Source organism: Hydra viridissima, unplaced genomic scaffold (genome assembly GCF_058129835.1).
Source record: "Hydra viridissima isolate aposymbiotic clone 2 unplaced genomic scaffold, HvirCarnegie_v1 scaffold_10, whole genome shotgun sequence".
Lineage (NCBI taxonomy): Eukaryota > Metazoa > Cnidaria > Hydrozoa > Anthoathecata > Hydridae > Hydra > Hydra viridissima.
The window spans coordinates 2,595,981-2,617,068 of record NW_028324309.1 but is presented as its reverse complement, the minus strand read 5'-3'; the positions used below and the strand labels follow the sequence as shown (position 1 = coordinate 2,617,068).

Sequence of the window (21,088 nt, the reverse complement as noted above, 5' to 3'; positions counted from 1 at the left end):
CTTAAAATCAGTTAATACATCATACAAATAATACTACTGCTTGTAAGGCACCATATAGTTAAGGAAAAATAAAACTATTAAAGAAATTATAAAAAAATAAACTTTGTTTGTATAAACTTTTGCCTATTTAAAGGATCTTTGATTTAAAATGATGATATGAAAAAGTTTTCAAAAACCTTTCAGGAACCTATTTGATAAATGCAGTTTTAGATATTATTATACATTGTATATAAATGTATTTGTGTGATTTTTTTATTTTGTATATTAATTGTTTTATGGAGATCTTATTTGTTCTCATACAATTTTTGTTTAGTTTATTCAGGGGTACAATAAATAGAAAACAACAATGGATTGAACAAAAGATTGAACTTCCGACTGAAAATATTTAAGAGAAAGAACTCTCTATTGAGAATTCTTTCTCATCATCTGCAGATGGAAAAAGTAAAGTAAATGAAAAGGTAACATTATGTAGTTTTTCTTTTATGAAATGAACTAAAAATGAAATGCAGTAGGAATATGTTTTAGTAATTATTATTATTATATTTTTTCAATGTTAAATTATAAAAATTTTTGCTCGTTTTTAGATAATCATTCATCAAATGTCTGGAGAGCAGATATCTATTATACCATTTTAATGCAAGTTCTGTTAGTCAGCATGACAACCGTTTAGTTGCAAAAACTGGTGAAGTCAAGTATATTTTAAAAGTTAAAAAAAACAACTTAAAAAACTTGTATTAAAATTTTATTTCAAATATATGAATTTCTTTTTTACTGATAATTTTTATTTGTTATAAAATATGCTTGCATATTTATAGTCTTAATGTGTATATAATATAAAATGATAGGTTGTTTTATAAAACATATATTATTAGCGCTCATGGAACTTTTTTTTCATAAAACTAAATTGGAAAATTTTTTGTTAAAACATGCTAATTATGAGTAAACAGAAAGGTTAAGAAGATCATGTTTACTTTTAAATAATTAAATATGTGCGTCATAAACGCGTTGTAATTGCGTGAACACCTATTAAACATGAGCACCTTTATTTGCATCGACACCTTTTAACAGCAACGCCTATTAGGTGTTAATGCAACAAGAACACCTTTTTTTACATCAACACCTTTTAACGGCAACACCTAATAGGTGTTCATATAGTATCACGCATGAACACCTTTTTTCTTTTACATGAACACCTTTTTCCGTAACAGTGCACACTATTCCATAATTTGGGGGTGAGTCATCAATGAAAACACCCGAAAAAATCTTTAGGAGGGATCAAAGTACATACCCATGGGATATCAGAACAAGTGATTTTAAAATCAATGATTTCCTTCCGTGATAAAACTAAAATTTGCATTTTAAGTTTTTCTTATACCGGCTAAATTTGAGAGATAAGTTTTTGACAAAATTTCAACTTTGGCTATAATTCAATACTTTTTATTCTTTAAAGATGTAGTTTTTTATTTTAATAACAAAAATAAGATTATTATTTTACATGAATTTTTAAGCAATAGTATGTAAAATTAAAAATTTTAATTTAATGCATTTCTCAAAATTAGAGTTGCCACATTCCAACTCTACTCTACTCTACTTTTATTTTGATTTCCAGTTAATCCTAAACATTTGATAATTTTTACCATTTTTACTTTGTTTTCACATTAGGAGACATAAATACTTCATAAAAAACTTTTAAATTAATTGAAAATGCCGAACTCTGCAAAAACTCATTCTGAATGTCATAACTCTGTTTGCATTCTCTGCATGTCAAAGAGTGATCGCTGCTTAACACCTTTCCTGATCAACAGATTGGCAAAACATATCCCTATACCCTTAAACTTTGCAGATGATCGCCTTCCATATGGCATGTGTAGAAACTGTCGTTTTCACTTGAAAAAAATAGACGAAGGAACATCAACAAAGCCTCTTCCCAAGCTCTATGATTTTAACTCAATCATTGTGAAGCAACAAACAAGAAACTCTCTGCCTTGTGATTGTATCATTTGTCAAATTGGCAAAATAAAATGCAAAGCACCATCTCCATTGGCAGTTAATACAACTCATGAAAAGTCAACTAAAACTGAAAAAGATGTGCAAAATGTCTAACATTTTTTGGGCCAGGATTACGCCATAAATGCACTGCTGGAGCCAGAAGTTCAAATCTGATTGCCCTAAAAAAAGCAAAAACAAAAACTGCTAAAATTGTGGGATCTTCAGTGTTTAGGACTCAAGATACATCTCTAAATGAAACAGTTCGACTCAGCCAATCAGGTGGAGGTCCTAAATTACCATTAAAACTTGGTAAGTTTCTTATATGTGCCAATATTCATTAAAACTCAAACTTAAATTCTAGTTTCAGAAAGAATAAATTCTTAGATAAGACAGTACTTATTATTTTGTGCAAGGTTTACCTATTTGATGATTTCTCCTTGCATTAATGAAATTAATTAAATGCACATGCTTTAGATTATGCACTAAGTCTCTTAAAATTTCAGGCAAAGCTACTCCAACTCGGCTGTTCAGAGATCCTCTTCCAGTTAAAAGCCTTGCAACTGAGCAACTTAACAGGACTGTCCAATAATAAGATGATACAGCTTGTCTCAACCCTCAACTCTATTGCCCCTCAAAGACTTGTTGAGCCAAATTTTGCTAAGAAGTTTACTCAACACGGACAGATGCTCAAAGATCATTTTACTGTTTCTAAAATAAAATGTTCAACCAATGAGGCTCTAAGAGATGTTGTGCATTGTAAAAATGTTGGTCACATATTGCAATTTGTTTTATCAGCACAAGCTGTCCCTGAAGAACACATTGTAAAGGTTGGATTAGATGGTGGAGGTGACTTTCTAAAGATGAGTTTGGGTGTTCTTCAGATAGCTGCAGCACCAAACAGTCCTGTTTTGAAGTCTCCTAGGCTTTGCAGCTCTTCATTAAAGGATTCTGGAGTAAAGAAACAGCTAATAATAGCTATATCAGAAGGAATGCCTGAGACATGTGAGAATATCAAAAACCTTTTGAAGCTGATAAATGCTAATTCTATTTCCTATATCTTGTCATGTGACATGAAAGTAGCTAACATTGTCTGTGGTCTTCAATCCCATGCCAGCAGACATGTTTGCTGTTGGTGTCATGCTGACTCCTCAAACCTTGGCACTTGTGGTTCCTTGAGAACTTTTGGAAGTATCAGAAAGGCTAATCAAGCATTTGTTAAGAAAGGAAGTGACTTGAAGAGTGCGAAGCATTTTACAAATGTCATTAACACACCTCAATGCAATAGATGAGACACTAATTTTGAAAGCAATTCCACCTATGGAGTTACATTTGTTGTTGGGACTTGTCAACCATCTGTACAAGAATCTGATCAACATTTGGCCAGATCTGGCACTTCCAATCTCAATCATTCCAAAGGCCCACACTGTGTTCTTTCATGTGTCTCAGTTCATCTCTTTCAGCAATCAAGCTCTTGGACTTTACAGAGAGCAGGCCACCAAAGCTCTGTATTCAAACTTCAAGCCTCAATGGCAGCGGTACAAGAGACAGGACTCACCCAGAATAAGGATCTCATTTGGCTAACTGTGTTGTAGATTATAACAGCAAACATGTTTAGAAATATTTAAAACAATGACTTTTTTGCTATTAGAGTAAAGCATTCTAAGAAGTAATTCTTGAAGTAAAAATCATTTTTATGTCTTGGTCTGTTCTTGTTCCTTTGTTATTTATTCAGAAAATAAACATTTTGAAAGAAAAAAACTTTGTATCGTTGCCAAAGTTAAAAATTTGTCAAAAAGCAATCTCTCAAATTTAGCCGGTATAGGAAAAAACTTAAAATGCAAATTTCTCTCACGGAAGGAAATCATTGATTTTAAAATCACTTGTTCTGATTTCCCATGGGTAAGTACTTTTTCGGATGTTTTCATTGATGACTCACCCCCAAATTAACAGAACAAAAATTAATGTGTTCATTCCTGATAAAGATTGGAAAAAAAAATTATGATCAATATTTTTGGAATTTAAATTTCTAAAGCATCTTAACATATTCGAGATAAATGGTTGATATATTAGCTTCCAATCAACATAGCTACTTTATACAAATTCACTTGTTTTCATCAATATCCCTTGAAAGGTTTGATGGCTAAAAGATTTTCTTAAATAAGCAAAAAATTATTACTTAAAATTTAAAAGTAGTTTTTTTTTCAGATTTTACAAAATGGAATAATAATTATATTACATATGTAAGTATTGTTAAAATAATTACATATGTTAAATTTTACATAAAGGCATCTATGGATTTAAAAAGTCTTTTTTTACATACATACATACATACATACATACATACATACATACATACATACATACATACATACATACATACATACATACATACATACATACATACATACATACATACATACATACATACATACATACATACATACATACATACATACATACATACATACATACATACATACATACATACATACATACATACATACATACATACATACATACATACATACATACATACATACATACATACATACATACATACATACATACACACGCTCTTTTTCATGTTTTATGGAATGAGATAACTTCTTCGGCTATGTCTAGGTCCTTTTGATCTCTTTTAATTCAGGTGCCGATGCTGTTGAATGATTGTCTTATTTTTTCCCACAAAGGTTTATAATTTTTGTTCCTTGTTCTTATATTCTTTAATTATATCGATCAGAAGTGGTTTTTCTTGTTGACTGAAAAGTCGTCTTTTATAACTTATTTTACAGATATTTAAAAAATCAATAATAGATCAGTCAAAAGATATATATAGAAAACTATTTTTTAAAATGCATTAAACTTTTTTTATTTTAATATGATAAACACTTCCATTTTACCACCGCATTGGGAATATTCCAATATAAAATACAACTTTATAGCAGCGAATTATATTTTCTCAATAGCCTTTTTTTCCCTAAATTTTTGCTAAGTTTTAAATGTGTTTTATTTCAAATGGAACGTGTTCAAAATATAGATATCAAGAGATAATTTACGAGATTATCAAAGTTGTATTTTATAAAATCTCCAAAATGATTATAAAATCACCAAAGTGGTGTTTATGGCTTAGCTTTGGTTAATTTTAGTCCATCGTTTGAATCTAAAAGTGCAAATATAATTTTTGTTTTTGGTAATGACCCACACATAACTGACTGCTTCGTTGATTTTTTATTTGATACAACTTTTATTATAAAGTTTATTTGACAAAAGGAATTTCCTTCATAAAAAGTCTTTGACCCATTTGGCTGCTGCTAATTTTTGCTGATAAACGTCATGAATCGTACGGTCTATCACGTTTTTCAAGTTAGAACACTAAAGCACGCTTTTGAAATTTTCAAGTTTCGTTTACGCATTCGCTCAAGGTTACTTTGAATCTCTAGTCGAGCTTGACTTAAATTCGCAAAAGTAACACGAAGAGGCATTTAAGGCTATTATATATAAGTGGATGTTTTACCCTCAATATAAAACTGTAAATTGTTTAAGGGTCGTATCAACAAATATACTTACAACGTTTGAATCTATCGACAAAGCAGTTTGTGGCCATTTAAAGTCGTCTTCTAAATATTGAGAGTTTCTAAAATTTTCAGATAAATTTATTTATACTGACTATATTCTGAGGGGTTTGTGATGAAAGAAATGGGAAAAAGCAGTTTTCAGCCTAACTGCTTTTATTTTTATAGGTCAATGTGATTTTGATTTGATATACATATTAAATAATAAATATAGATAGCAAATATATTAATTAAATTGGTTTTCAGTTTTTAATTGTTTTTTTTTTTTTTATTGAAAAATAAAAAGTTTCATTAATTGAAAATAATTTCTTAACCAAACATTTATTCTGAAATTGATAAAAAAAACCGAACAACGTTTATTTATTCTGACTCATCGATAATATACAACCAATTTTTTAAACGGTTAAGTAGTGGGGGGTCTCTTGACCGAAATCAGCGGTGAGAACTTGAACGAAAAAATCGTATACTCATATTAAAGCGAACATTAATAATCATTTCTTAAAACTCATAGCAACTTAAAAACGCTTTAAAATAACCAGAAAAGCAATGCAGGGGAGACCCGGGCTTGTTGAATGTATAGGGATATCGATATAACATTTACAACAGTTTTGACAAAACTTTTTGGTGATGATTAACCTTCAGGTTTTTTTCAGATTTCCATTTATTTAAGTGTTACTTATAGGTCGATGTGATTTTGATTTGGTTCAATAGCTGTTGCACAAAACTGGAATTTGTGATAACTATTATGGTTTTGGCTACCGTTTTGAACAGTCCCGCTAATAAACTCAGCAAATAAATTAGAACTTAGATAACAGCTATGTATCTTAAACGGAAATTTGTGACGTACTTTTAGGGGGTTTGTGGGTGGGGTGATAAAAATATTACAAACTGTTGCATAGGGAAAATATTTATATAATGTTTATATGCTTTATTTAAACAAGCTGTTTTTATAGGGAACATCTATGAATCTTCTCTTCATGCTCTTTGGTTACTTTTGTTGATTTAATAGAAATTTATTCCTTTAATGTTAGCCGCTGCACCTTCGATGTCCCAAATCTCTACGTCAACGTGTCGTACTCGTTAATCCTTGTTACGCCTGCCTCACTAACAACTTTTCAAGCATGAATCAGAGTAGAACGGGCTTGAAACTCCTCTGTTAGCAAAAACATTTCTACTGATCAACGTTTGCATAAAAAATAATTTTTCTCCCTACAATGAATGAGATGTGACAAAAAATGTTTTCTGCCCAATTTTTGGAAGCGTCTAAAAAGTCTGCTACGCTAGAACACCCTTTTTCAACTACTGATCTGTGGACCCACTGTGTTTTTGTTGTTTACTTATGCTACGATGGATAATCACATATCCAACTATCGAGAAAGTGAATCAGTCCCATTAAAATGTTCCTAATCTTTATTACAAATATTCTTTCTAGGATTTTCCCGATCTCATAGATTGGTAGAATTTTAGAGTGTTTGCAATAAAGAGGGACTTTTTGTCCATTGAAAGTGGATCATGAAAAAAGTGGATCATGAAAAAAGCACGAAAATTAAACTTTGATGAAAATTTGAAAATTTATACCAATTAGTACTTTCAATATTGAAATATTTATGTTTATTAGTCGGCTGTGTCTACCAACTGCCGTGATTAGTTTGGTTACTATTACACTCTCCATTACGCGGTAGAGATTTTTCAAAAAAAACATTATTTTCATAAAAAATGAAATTAATAAAACTTTTTTATACTATTAACAAAATAAATGTAACTTTTATCGCATGAAAAACTAAAATCAGACTCAGGGTCAATCATGGTGTGTAACTCAATACCACCTTATGATGTATTTTTGGAATTTTGGCCCTTGGAAAAATTGAAAATCAAGAATAGAACTAAAAATTCGGTACTTCTGATTTTAGTTAAATATTGTAAATATACTGAGAATTTGTTATGCAAATCCTATTTAATTTTTTTGATTTTTTTTTTTTTTTTTACGTCTTTGAATTTTGATATTGACATGCTAAGATATACAGTTTTGGTTTTTCTTTATATTATTTATTTTTATTTTCTTTATATTATTGGATTCTTTTTTTCTTTCTTTCTTTTTTTTTTTTTTTCTTACAATAATTCGGTTCCTGAGCATAAAGGTGTTTTTATAAATTAATATATTTTAGATAATATATACACCATAATAATAGGTAAAAAAAAATAGGCGTATATTTATTGTTGCTTTCAGATCTAATCTCAATTATGATGAGAAAAATATGTGATAGCTAAAAAGCTATTGAAAAAAAAAAGCTATTAAAAAGCTAGAAAGAAATTTTGAGGAGGACGTACCAAAAAACACATTGTAATTTTTTTTTTTTCACTTGCAATTTTTGTCTTGCTTACTCAGGTCCTCTGAGGCAAAATTCATCGATAAAATTATTCAGTGACCTCGATCAACATTCTATGTCAAATTTAACATTCTATGTCAAATTTAAAAGATGTCAATTTTTAGAAAAAATCCATTTTCTTAAGAACTTCTAACGTACATTTTTTCTTAAATATTTTTTTATGACTTAAAAATATATAACTAATTACCCTAATAAGTGGTTGGAGTTTAAATTTTTAAAATCTTTAGTAAAATAAAAATGATAAATCCAATTGAAGCTGATGTTTTAAGCAGTTGTTACCGGGTAAAGATTTTCTAAAATCTTTTATGCGTTAATAATTTCATAAATGTATTATCTTTTAACCAATATAATTAATGTCCTGAAATACAAAAATAAATTTAACTTTAAGCTTTTCGCAAAGCACCAAATATTGAGTAATAGCGCGGAAAGTTATAGGGAGGCTTATGTTTCGCACTCGTTCCAAACAACATTGACTCGTTCATACCCGAGGTTGAATATCATTTTATTAACATCAAAATATTCAGTAAAATTTCTATGACTTGAAAAAATATCTGCCTGTCATATCTGTATACTTGGTTATTTTCATATGAAAAGATGATCAGGTAAAACATCTGTAAATGACATACAGGGGCCAATGCTATAAACAATTCGAAGTTTTTTTCGAGAAAAAAAATCTTTCGTAAAAACGCAATTTTTCACGTACGAAAAAAAGTTCGTAATCTCGAAGAATTTATCGCTGTTTGTATTTTTTTCGGCCATTGCTATAAAGCATAAAACGCATACGTCACTAAAATTCACGAACTTTTTTTATCCGTAATATATAGTGGTAATATAATAGTAATTTTTATTGTAAATTTTATTTAGTAGGCCTACTTAATAAATTTTATTAGTCATTAAGTATGCTGTGCTGTCCATTCTATTTATATGAATATTTTTACATTCTAGTATTTGGTGTTTAAAAAAATTGTTTAAAATTAAAGTAGGAACATGGATTTAATTTTTTCGGATGAAGACTTACATTTCGAAGTTGAAGAAAATGAGCTTCGCCACCGATTGCCTCGAGAGGTTGGTGTTTAAAACATTACTTAAAATTACTATATATATATATATATTTTAATGATTTTTTATCGAACAAAATCAGAAATCATACTAAATAGGCGCAGAAATTATATTTTTGTTTTGTTTTTCAATATCATTTTAGTTAAATGGTCGCTTTTTTAACGAAGATGTTTCTGACAACGTTTTTCGAGAGCAGTATCGAGTCCCAAAAGCTGTATTAGATTTTTTAGAAACTAGGCTTAAATATGATTTGCAACATTACACTAAGCGCAAATAAAAGCATTTCAGTACTTCTACAAATAATGGTATTTCTTCATTTTATTGGCACAAATGTTTTTTTTCATGTTCTCAGAGACTGTCATGGAATCTCTACCAACACAATTTATCGTATTATACAGTGTAGGAGAAGCTATTTTCAATGTTAGTGTATTAAGTTAATAAAACTATTGGAAGTATATATATATTTACATATATATATATATATATATATATATATATATATATATATATATATATATATATATATATATATATATATATATATATATATATATATATATATATATATATATATATATATATATATATACTGTTAGTAGTTTACTTTACATTAGTTTATAACTATTTGTATATAAACTTGAATGTAAAATCTTTATTTAGAAATATGATTGATTGATTACATACTTATATTATGTTAATATATACTATATATTACAAACTTATACTACAACATTTGTAAATATATATATATATATATATATATATATATACATATATATATATATATATGTATAGGTATGTATATATACATATATATACATATATATACATATATATACATATATATAAATATATATATATATATTTATATATATATATATATATACATATATATATATATATATATATATATACATATATACATATATTTAAAATATAATGTAGCAATACATATTTTTATTTAAATAGTTTGCTAATTAAAACATACTAAGCTTCCCCTCTTTGTTTTCTCTGATCTTTATTGCTAGTAACATTTTAAGTTCTTTAAACAGCATTTTATTTTGTTGTGTATTTGTGTATTATTTTGTTGTGTATTTGTGTATTATATGGCATATTTATCGACTATTTATTCTTTTCTTTAGTCAAACACTATGAAAAATTTGTTTAACCAGCATTACTATCGAAAACCTTCATAAATAAGTATGGAATTTTAAATTCATGCATGCATTGTTAACGAAGCACAACAAGGAACTGAATAATCGATTAAATGCAGATTTTAAGTAATTAGTTTATTATGGAGTTACCAAAATCCTTTTAAGCTTTATCTATAAAGTATCTGCATAAAAACACAAACAAAGAATGTTCAATGATTTTGAAGCGCTAACGTTGTTCCAACAATGGCCGCCAAAAATCACGAAGAAAATATCTAAAATTGAGATCAAAAATCTATCTGAAGTTTTTTTTCGAAAAAACGCATTTTTTATCTGAAAAGGCGATTCCCTTGTTCGTTTATAGTATTGGATTTAATAGCGAAGTTTTTATCTTAAAAACGGAGTTTTTTGAATGTTTATAGCAATGGACTTTTTTTTTCTTCGCTTTTTACGGTAAAGATTTCGTGTTTTACGGAAAAAACTTCGTTTTTTATGTTTATAGCATTGGCCCCAGGATAATCGACCAAACAAAAGTTAGATATTTGTGGTCACCAAACTTATTAGAGCCTCGACTGAGTGTAAACTTTACAAATCCACAACTTGAATGCGTAGTAATAGGTAGCCTGTTAACAATTTTTAGTCGTTGTCTAGGATACCAGATGAAGATTTCCTATAGGAGGTTTTCATGATCATTAATTTTTACTTTTTCTTATTTCGGAGTTTATTTTCGCAGGTTTTTTTTTTTATTCAATCGAGTCCTTTAAACAATGCGTTTTTCTTTCTTAAGCATGTTATTCACATGCGCTAATTACTTTTGATGAAATCTGCAGATTGCCGTTAAAAACAATGAAGAACTTAAACTCCTTACTTTTTCCTCCTCGGTTGTAAAATTCTATATTAAAGCCGCCTTCAATAATAACCCCTTCGGATTTTTTGGTTACCATGATAATAATATTGATAAAACAGATGTTAAAGTATGCGCGGCAAGATTCTTGCATTGAGGTGGGGGAGGGGAGGAGGAGGGAGGGGTGTGGGAGGAGAGGGGACATAGGAATTAGCGACACTATGGGTCATGCCCCACACCGTGAACTTCTTTCAGCAATGCAGGATTACTACAAAAAAATCTTTTCTTTGTTGTTAGATTCCGTAATACAGAATTTATGTAACTCATAATTTATGCAACTCATAATTTATACCAAGGAATTTTAGATAAATTGTCAAACCTATCCCCCGGATGTAAAAAAACATATTTTCTAAATGGGAGACATTTTTAATGCAAATTAGAGACGTTATTAGAAGCAGAATTAGAGACTATTTAATAAGCTCATTTTTGTTCTTCTTTTCTTTTATAACTTTTATAAAGAGTTGTTTTATTTTACATTTCAATGTTGTTTTTTTTTCGCATCTTTTTTTGTTTTAATCCGTTTATCAACTTTTAAAATTTTTTACTCTTGTTCTTAACCATTTAAGTTTTTGTTTCTGTTTTTTTTTTGTTTTTCTTTTCTTTTCTTTTCTTTCTCTTTTTTGTCTCGTATTTTTTTATCCTCCGTTCCTGACATTACAGATTTCTGTTATTCAATATTGAACATTTCAGAAGCCTGATTTTAACTAACGAATAAACTTAGTAACGCGTATCGACGTGTAATTAAATCATTAGTCGCCTTCTGATAAAAATTAATTTTGTTTTATAAACGTTATTTTTTAACAATTATTGGCGTAAATGTGCGTTAATTTTAATTTCGAAAATATTCTCTATTTTTTTAAGTAAGAAAATTTGTTTGCTTTTTTTTAAATTTAACTCAGCTCTTCTAAATCTTACATTCCCGCCACAATAAGTTAAAACCCCGTCACAATAAGAAAAAACCCTGTCACAATAAGATAAAACCCCGTCACAAGAAGTTAAAACCCTTAAAGAGAAATGAAGCTGTTTAAGCATAAACACCTGTTGGACATAAAGAACGAAACAATTTCCGAAAGGAACAAGCAAATTTCTACTTTCCATAGTATTTTAATTTTGTTATTTTCGTAACGATTTTATTAACGATGTAACTCTAGTTAACAATACTCAATATTTAGCAATCATACAAGCTCAATAGATATCGTATTTTAACGTTCCGCAAACAAAAGCTTTGATGACTTTTATATCCTCAAGAAAACCGTAATTAAATATAAAAAAAACTTTAAATGATCACCAAAGGAAAACCGATTTCCTAAAACAACTTTAGAAAATCTGAATATTTTAAAAATTACTTTATATTAACTAAAAAACCGTGAATAAAGTTGAATGCAAAAGCTCAAGTGCATCGTTTTGATTTTTAAGCTTTTTTTAATTTGAAATGAGATTATGGCCTGTTGCTTTTCAATAGGGAGACATACGACCCCTTTCTCCATTTAAAAGACCTCTTTGGTTCTTCCTTAAAATACATCCTGCATCTTGTACTATAATGTCTTGATGATTGTATAACAAAATAATAGCTGTCAATTTTTCTTGTTTTTTTTTTCAAAATTTTACTGCATCTATATTTTCTTTTCCATCCTTACTAGTCTTCACTTACGTTAAATATTTATTTATTTTATTTTACTCGGGAAAAACGTTAGAGGCAGTGTTAATTTATGTTTAAATATCCTTAATGATAATAACAATAATAAAAGTACAGATTAAAAATTGCGTAATTTTTGTATTATTTTTTCCGCATTTGGACTTTAATTCTTTCCCTCTATGAATTATTAGTAAAATTTGTGACGTAAAAACTGGCAAAAAAGCGGCGATCAACAAATATAACTTTCGCCCCAATAATCTACCAACCAACATTGCCTAATTGATTTTTACGAAAAAAAATTTATTTTAACTATAAATAGCTTTTTTGTGAGAGATTTATTTCAACAGCGCACATGAAATAAGTTGTGCCAAATTTCACAGTTTTCTTGAAAAGAACATAAACTCGTGTGAACATAACCTCTGTTTGTTTGCTTTATTTTTCATCATTTTTTACTTAATTCTCTTTTGCTTAATTCCTTGTTTTATCTCAAGTTATTGTGACGCACATTCTTTTGCAGTTCTAGTTTATGTAATATTTAAAGAATCGGCGTTTGGTTTTTCCCTTAATAACGAATAATAACGAATAATATACAAAGTTCTATATGAGTCTTTTAAGATAATCGGATTTTCTAAAGTTTATTAAAATAGAACTTTTGATGCGTTTAAAGCAGCAAACGTTTTTGACAAAAATGTTTAAGTATATATTCATACATAATTTCTCATTTTCGAAAATAACTCAAACGGATTTAATCAAATAGCGATTCTGCGGATTATCTTAAAGTATTGGGATAAATTAATGTAATATATGTGAGGTATCGCAATTTTTTTTTTTTTTTTTTTTTTAAACAACTTTTTACGTCTAAATTCATAAATTATTTTAAATTCATTCTATTTCAAGTGACTGATATGGAATTACTTAATTCGTAGTTATTCATTGTTGATAGAAAAACTAAACGTCGATGCATATTGTTGCTTACATTATAAACATCCTGGTCAAAATATATGCTCGAATGAAGTGTAAAATCTTCCTGAGTATGTATAATGTTTTAAGAGATTATGGATGTTTGCAAAAGTAATAATTAAAGATTAGTTGTATAATTCTTAAAAGCTTTTGTTAAAACAAAAATGACAAATTAGCAACTAAAAGAGACGGGGGTGATCGAAAATTTATAATAAAAAAACGTCTTGTTAAAAGATTAAAGTGGCGAAAACGAAATGTAAAAATCATTTAACGAAATGTAAAAATAATTAAAAAAAAAAAGGCATTTTTTAACTGAATACTTTAGAATCCTTTAAAATTCTCATGTGTTATACTTACAGTAAGAACAACTTTATCATCGTAAATTGTCTTAAATTGTATACCAGCAGCTTGCACCTTTCCACATCAACATTTAAAAGCAACATCTGAAATCAACACCTGAAAATTCGTTAGTGATTTACTCAATAGTGATCTATTGAGTTTATTTCTCTTCGAACTATTTTTTAAAAATCAAGTTTTATTATAAACCTAAGCAAGTTGAGTCGAACCTAAGAAGTTTACATACGCTAAAGGAGCCATGTTGAGCTCATCGTGCTTTTTATTCGCATCATCTCGTTTAGACTCGAGGTAAAACTCTAGTCTCTACTAATTATCACTTGCTCGGGGTTATTTCTAGTGGTATCCAATACTTATTCTAAATAACTATTGAATTTGCAATATTATTTTCTATTTTTAATGCAGCTTCACTAACTTTTGAGCCATGCTCTGCTGTAATGCTTAAGGCTTGTTGGTTGCATTGCAAAAATATATATTAGCTTTTAATTTTAGAAAAAGCACCAAGCGATCACTCCACTAGTGATCACTTGGTGCTTGCTCTAAAATTATAAGTTAACGTATGTCTAGTGAGCTTTCAGCTAATACACTTCAAAATTGAAAACTAGCTTGCATTAAAATATCAAGATCCCCCTCAGATTAATTGCCCTAAATAAAAAAATATCAAAACGTTGATTTAGCAAACATGTATGTTTAGATTAAAAATTGTCCAAACTTTTTGCCAAGATGATATTTAAACTCAATCATTATGCATTAATTCACTGTTCTGGTAACTTTTTTTTAGCAGAACAGTAAACTATTGTTAAGAGTTTTAGTTTAATGATAAATATTCTTGGTGAACCACTAGAATGACAGTCAAATATTTGACCTCTTTAAAATTTACGACAAACTTGTTTTTATTTAAAAAAAAAAAAAAAAAACTCAAAAAACATTTGGGGAATTCGAGATTCCTTTTCAGTTTGCACCATTTTTCTTATTTCTTTTATTTTTTTTCTTACTTTCTACTTTATTTATGACTTACTTGCTGCTAAAAACTTGTAATTCTTTAAACTATAATTTTGAAAATAAAATTAAACCGATGAGCATACTTGGTGAATACAATTTTTCTTTGTTATGCCCTATCATAACAAATGTGTCTGGCGTTCTTAGGCTCTTCTTTAAGAAGTGTTAAAGGAAGGTGGCAGCTGTGACCTGGCTGTTTATCAATAATTTACTAATCCTGCTTTGACCAACTTTTAAACTGGTTGTTAATATGTATCTGAGTATATAAATATATATTTTATATATAAAATATATTTCGCGGTTAACTTAATCCGCCAAAACTGATATATATATAATATATCAGTTTTCGCGGGTAAAGTTAACCACGAAATTTTGTAGATTTCGTAGGAATTTACTTTTGCAGATTGATTGTCCAGCAAAATTTTGTGGCATTAAAGTACATTTACTTCTATATGGAAGTCTTTTTTTGTTAATTCAGTAAAAGCAGACGTCATTTTTTATCAGTACTATTTTGAAACTGCAAAGAATTTTTTAGAAATTGTTAAAAAATGTTTAGTAAATAACTATTACAGCTTCTAGAGTTACTTAACCAAGTTTATGTTTATTGGTAGCTTGAATAACTAAAGTTTCAAAATATTATGAGCTAATTTGCAGGGCTTAAGTTGTTTACATCTACAAAACAAATAATCATCAGTAATGAAATTAATTCACAGTTCTAATTGTGACGCCATTCCTTGGCAAAATATGTTAAAATTTCCTTTTCAAAACATTAAATGTCCAAATGATGTGGACAAACCAATAGAATTAGGTTTATAGAAAAAACGTTAATTCTTTAATGGATTGCTCTGCCCAATATATTTTTCTAAACACAAACACTTTCATTTATTGAAGAAAATCTGATTTTAGTTCATACATTTAGTTTAAGGATGCTTAAGGCCTACAACACACTGACAAATGAACAGAAAGTGTAGAAATCGTTTGTTTATACTCTGAAACTCCCTTTATGTTATGCTTTTAATTACATTTTCACAATACCCTTTGCATGGAGCATACCTAGCATAATAAACTTTTCCCCTTACATGCACCACCTGCCTCTGCATAAAATTAATTTTTCTTGATTAAATTAGAACTATAGATTGACTATCTAAACATGATTTAGCTTATGATAAAAAAAAATTCAATCTTTCTCAATTTATTATTATTTCTTTTATTATTATTATTATTATTATTATTATTATTATTATTATTATTATTATTATTATTATTATTATTATTATTATTATTATTATTATTATTATTATTATTATTATTATTATTATTGGAAACATGTTATATAGCAAAGAAGCTATTTAACATATATTATAATTCATAAAACTCATGTTTTAAAAGTCATATTAGATAATGGTATCATAAGAAAATGGGACTAAGTAGTCATCCTTTATTCTCTAGTCAACTTAAAAAAGAAAATGATAATCTTGTTCGTAAATATTTGTAGTAGGATATCAGGATTTGTAGCAGGATATCAGGAGAAAATGACATTTGTCACACCCTGAGAACTGAACTACACGTGTTTGTAACACGCACGTGAACAGACATACGCCGCACGTGAACTTAATTTTTTTTTCCAATTTATTTATTGAGAAGATGTTTTTCATTATCTTAAAAGAAGAGCTATTCTAATTTTCAATCTCGTGCTGCGTCAGAAAAGAACAGTTGTAAACGTTCTTTATGATCCTTGAAAGAGCAAAAACACTACATTTACGTATATATACCGTTGCTGGTGTTATATATCAATACATTAATGTGCATTATAGTGTATGATAACCAACAGGGGTATGCACTGAGGGAGTTTCATGTCTTATGCATTTATTAATAGATATTTAAAAAATATCTCTAACAAAATCTGTTTAATGTTTATTTCAGTGGTTTAGAATGGATTTTATCTTCTTTATTATTAATAGAATATTAGATTTATTTCATTTAAAACACTTTTTTTTTTCAATTTTATCATCTTTTATCTGTTTATATGTAGTTTATATTGAGAACCTTGCCATTATATATATATATATATATATATATATATATATATATATATATATATATATATATATATATATATATATATATATATATATATATATATATAAAGCATTTATGTTCTATGAAAACTTAATGTACACTTTATTTAGTTATTTAATTTAGTCATGAATTTACTACATAGTAATAAAAATGTTTTGTTGTTTTCTATGTACATATATGTATAGATTAAGATGTATGATATTTAATTTCAGAATAAAATATAATGAATAATGAAAGCTATGTTACTGATGTAGTGAATGGCTACAGTGATGTTGTTAATCACCAAACTAATGAAAGCTCTGTTGTTGACTTAGCTGTTACCAACAATGCAGTGGCTAACAATGCAGTGGAGAGCAACATAGCAAGTGACCAAACTAAATGCCACACTAATGAAAGTTATGTTAATGATGTATCTGACCAAAGTATTCTTGCTAAAGATCATAGTAATGAAAGCTATTTTGGTGGCCTAACGACTGACCAAACTGATAATGGCAAATGTCACACCAATGAAAGTTATGCTACCCATATGGTGACTGACCAAAGTGATAATAGTAAACAACTAGACAATGAGTGCAATGATAGAAGTTTAGTTAGTGATGTGATGGCTAAAGGAGCAGTGTCTGATCAAAGTAATGTTGGCGAGAATCTTGTAAATGAAAGTTTTGTTAGTGATGAAGTAATTGAGGTTGAAAGTAAAAACAAAAAGAGTGTCTCTTTCTCTGAAGTAAATGATGGAGAAGCAAATAATATAAAAGAAGAATTTGAAGGAGTTAAATATGATGTAAAAAAAGAAGAATTAAAAAAAGAAAAGATTGAAAAAAAAGCTGACCACAAAGAGACACTTGCTCATAAAACAAATGTGAAATTTAGGCATTTTCTGGTAAATAATGCCCTCCCAATATTCTTTGTTATTGCACTTATAGTTGGTATATTTTTACCACAAATAGGAAATGCATTAGACCACAAATCAACTAACTATATTTGCCTTGTTGTTATATTCTTATACAGTGGCTTGTATCTACCTACATCTGCAATAAAAGATTCTTTAAAAGCGTATAGAGCAGCTATGTGGGGTTTACTCAGTATTCTCTTTTTAAGTTGTGTGATTGGTGGCCAACTTACTATGCTAGTTTCATTTCAGGAAAAAAATCCTAATGTTAATTCTACCTATGGAAATAATTCAGTATCTGTATCTATGGAGTCATTAAAGACTGGATTAGTTGTTTATTTTAGTTCACCATGTACACTTTCAAGTGGAGTTTTGATGGTAGGAGATTATATTTGTCATACATACATACATACATACATACATACATACATACATACATACATACATACATACATACATACATACATACATACATACATACATACATATATACATACATACATACATACATACATACATACATATATACATACATACATACATACATACATACATACATACATACATACATACATACATACATACATACATACATACATACATACATACATACATACATACATACATACATACATACATACATACATACATACATACATACATTACATGCATACATACATACATACATACATACATACATACATACATACATACATACATACATACATACATACATACATACATACATACATACATACATACATACATACATACATACATACATACATACATACATACATACATACATACATAAATATATACATGCATATACATATATATTATTTGAAATACAGCAATTTTAATTATTTTTGCAATTTGTGCAGGTTACTCAACTTAATGGTAATTATGCTCTTGCTGTTTTATTGACAGTAGCAGCTAATGTTGCTGGTATTTTTACTACACCTCTCCTGTTGAAATGGATGTTGAAAGCTGGAGGCAATTTTAACCTTGATGTATTTTCTTTGTTAACTAACCTTTTACTCAGCTTGCTTCTGCCTTTAGTGGTAGGGTTCAGTTTTATATCTATTTTTCTAATTTTGAAAAAATTTATTTATTGCTAGTGAATTAAGATGGATTTATATGAAATTGTTAAAAAATTATATCTGTTGAAGTAATATAAAAATACGAAGACTGCTTATTAAATTAGATATTTACCAATTTAGATTGGCAAGCTTCTAAGGTTTGTGAAAGTTATTAAAAAGTTTAGTATTGTTCCAAACCACAAGCTATGTTTTATGTTGCTTGATATCTTTGCCTTGGCTCTAATTGTCTTAATACAAGTGTCTCAAACAAGTCGTGGTGGTGGATTAAAAAAATTAACAGCTGTAAGTACACTACTTGTCATTTCATGGAGTTTGGCTGTGCACGTTATGTTTTTGTTGGTAAATGCTGCAGGATCATGGATATTGCGCCTGGAAATAAAACAAGTCAAGTGTGTTGTAATTCTTTCCAGCCAAAAAACAGCAACGATTGCATTGGCTGTTCTTACTTTTTTGCCTTCATCTTTAGGTAAATTTCTTTTGTTTATAGTTTAATTGCATTTAATTATTGAACAGCTGATGCAAAACTAATTTGTGCTCATTTTAATTGTTTTTTTTTTAATTATGTATTTTTAATATGTTCTTCATTAGATGGCTAACAATTTTGAATAATTAATTTCAATCAATCAAATTCTTTTTTAGGGGATCGAGGTTTGATGACTATATCTATTATTATTGCACATATATCTATGCTGTTGTTTGATTCAATTCTTGTGCCTTTATGGATTTACAAAGAGAAAAGGAACAAGAAAGCCAAAAAATCACTAGAATCGAATGGTGTTTCTCCTCCACCAACGGATTCAAAAGTTTAATTTGACATAATTATGTATTATAGTAATATATAGTGCATAATATATAGTATAACATAATGATATACAGTAATAATATGGAATATAGTATATAAATGATGTCCAACCTTATATTCAGGTGTTATTACAGTGTGTCATTTGTATAAAATTTTGTTATACGCAATTTAGGCCATGGTTTAAATTTTATAGTTTTATTTTTAGAGGTTTCCTAAATATATATTTATTTTAGATATATGCAAATAATTTATTTTATTTTAAGTTTTTATCTAGAATCTACATTTTTGTATAACGCCGAATTTCTCTTGAGTTAAATGAAGATTCTATATTTAACATAATAGAATTTCAATTTAAAAAAAGCAGGTAAAATTCAGGTAATGAGTTCAAAAGTGTTTTTATTTTTATTCCTTTTATATGCAATTAATATAAATATTTTATACCAATTTAGTTTTGAAAATAAAATGAAATTGTCTATATAAGTAAAAAGTAAAATAAATTTTTATTGATAAAATTATTGTAGTTTTATTAAAAAGAAAAAATTTGTACGGCAAGTTGTCGTTTTTTGTTACAATTATGTCAAACTCTCTGGTACTTATTTTGTGGCATTGAATGTTAAAAATGTCAATAAAGAACTTTCCATAGCAACCAAGGCGTGGGTGCACGGTTTAGTAACAAGTTTCCGTTTAACAATTTAAAATTTACAAATCAATTAAAATGAGTTTGTTAATGTTTACAGGACAGTCCACGTCCTTTTGCGCAACTTCTTTAATTTAAAATCTCTAATTATTTTAGTAGAAAATATTTTTTTTCTGAGTACCTTGTTCTTAAAAGATCCCTTTCCGAGCAATATACGTCGCGTGAAAGTTTTGCTGTTTGCATGCAAGCTGCAATTTAGGCTGAGAGCAAATAGAACAACTTGACTTCGATGTATACATTCAAAAAAACATTTCTGACATTCGGGACTTTAGTTTTAAAGTCGATTATAACCTTTTTCAGACCACAAAAAGCTGTCGGGTGAGTGTATGTGTGTGTGGGTGTTTGTGCGTGCGTGCACATGTGTGTGTGTGTGTGTGTGTGTGTGTGTGTGTGTGTGTGTGTGTGTATGTGAGCATTGGGTTTAAAATCTCATGATGAAAAGTGCGACTCAAAAAATTTGAAAATGAAAAAAAATATTTAAAGAAAGAAAGAAGGCTTCATTTTGAT

General features: G+C 28.3%; 1 protein-coding gene and 1 long non-coding RNA gene across 2 annotated transcripts; both read left to right on the top strand.

The window, feature by feature from the left end:
• Positions 1-319: 319 nt before the first annotated feature.
• On the top strand, positions 320-771 carry LOC149882603 (uncharacterized). The gene is made up of 2 exons (XR_016456402.1): positions 320-458; positions 585-771. It is a non-coding gene; the product is annotated as an uncharacterized LOC149882603 (long non-coding RNA).
• Positions 772-17,277: 16,506 nt separating this feature from the next.
• Positions 17,278-20,257, top strand: LOC145193519 (uncharacterized). The gene is made up of 4 exons (XM_080070982.2): positions 17,278-18,357; positions 18,864-19,043; positions 19,203-19,548; positions 19,722-20,257. The coding sequence occupies exons 1-4, from the start codon at positions 17,314-17,316 to the stop codon at positions 19,889-19,891; spliced, it is 1,740 nt and encodes a 579-aa protein (XP_079927108.2). The 5' UTR covers positions 17,278-17,313; the 3' UTR covers positions 19,892-20,257.
• The last annotated feature ends 831 nt before the right edge of the window (positions 20,258-21,088 follow it).

What these genes read in the sequence shown, in the direction of transcription:
- LOC145193519 (XM_080070982.2), top strand. Translation starts at nt 17,314, where the DNA reads ATGAATAATGAAAGCTATGTTACTGATGTAGTGAATGGCTACAGTGAT. An exon ending in TTTCAAGTGGAGTTTTGATG is followed by an intron (nt 18,358 to 18,863) that starts GTAGGAGATTAT and finishes CAATTTGTGCAG; the next exon opens with GTTACTCAACTTAATGGTAA. An exon ending in TTTTTTGCCTTCATCTTTAG is followed by an intron (nt 19,549 to 19,721) that starts GTAAATTTCTTT and finishes ATTCTTTTTTAG; the next exon opens with GGGATCGAGGTTTGATGACT.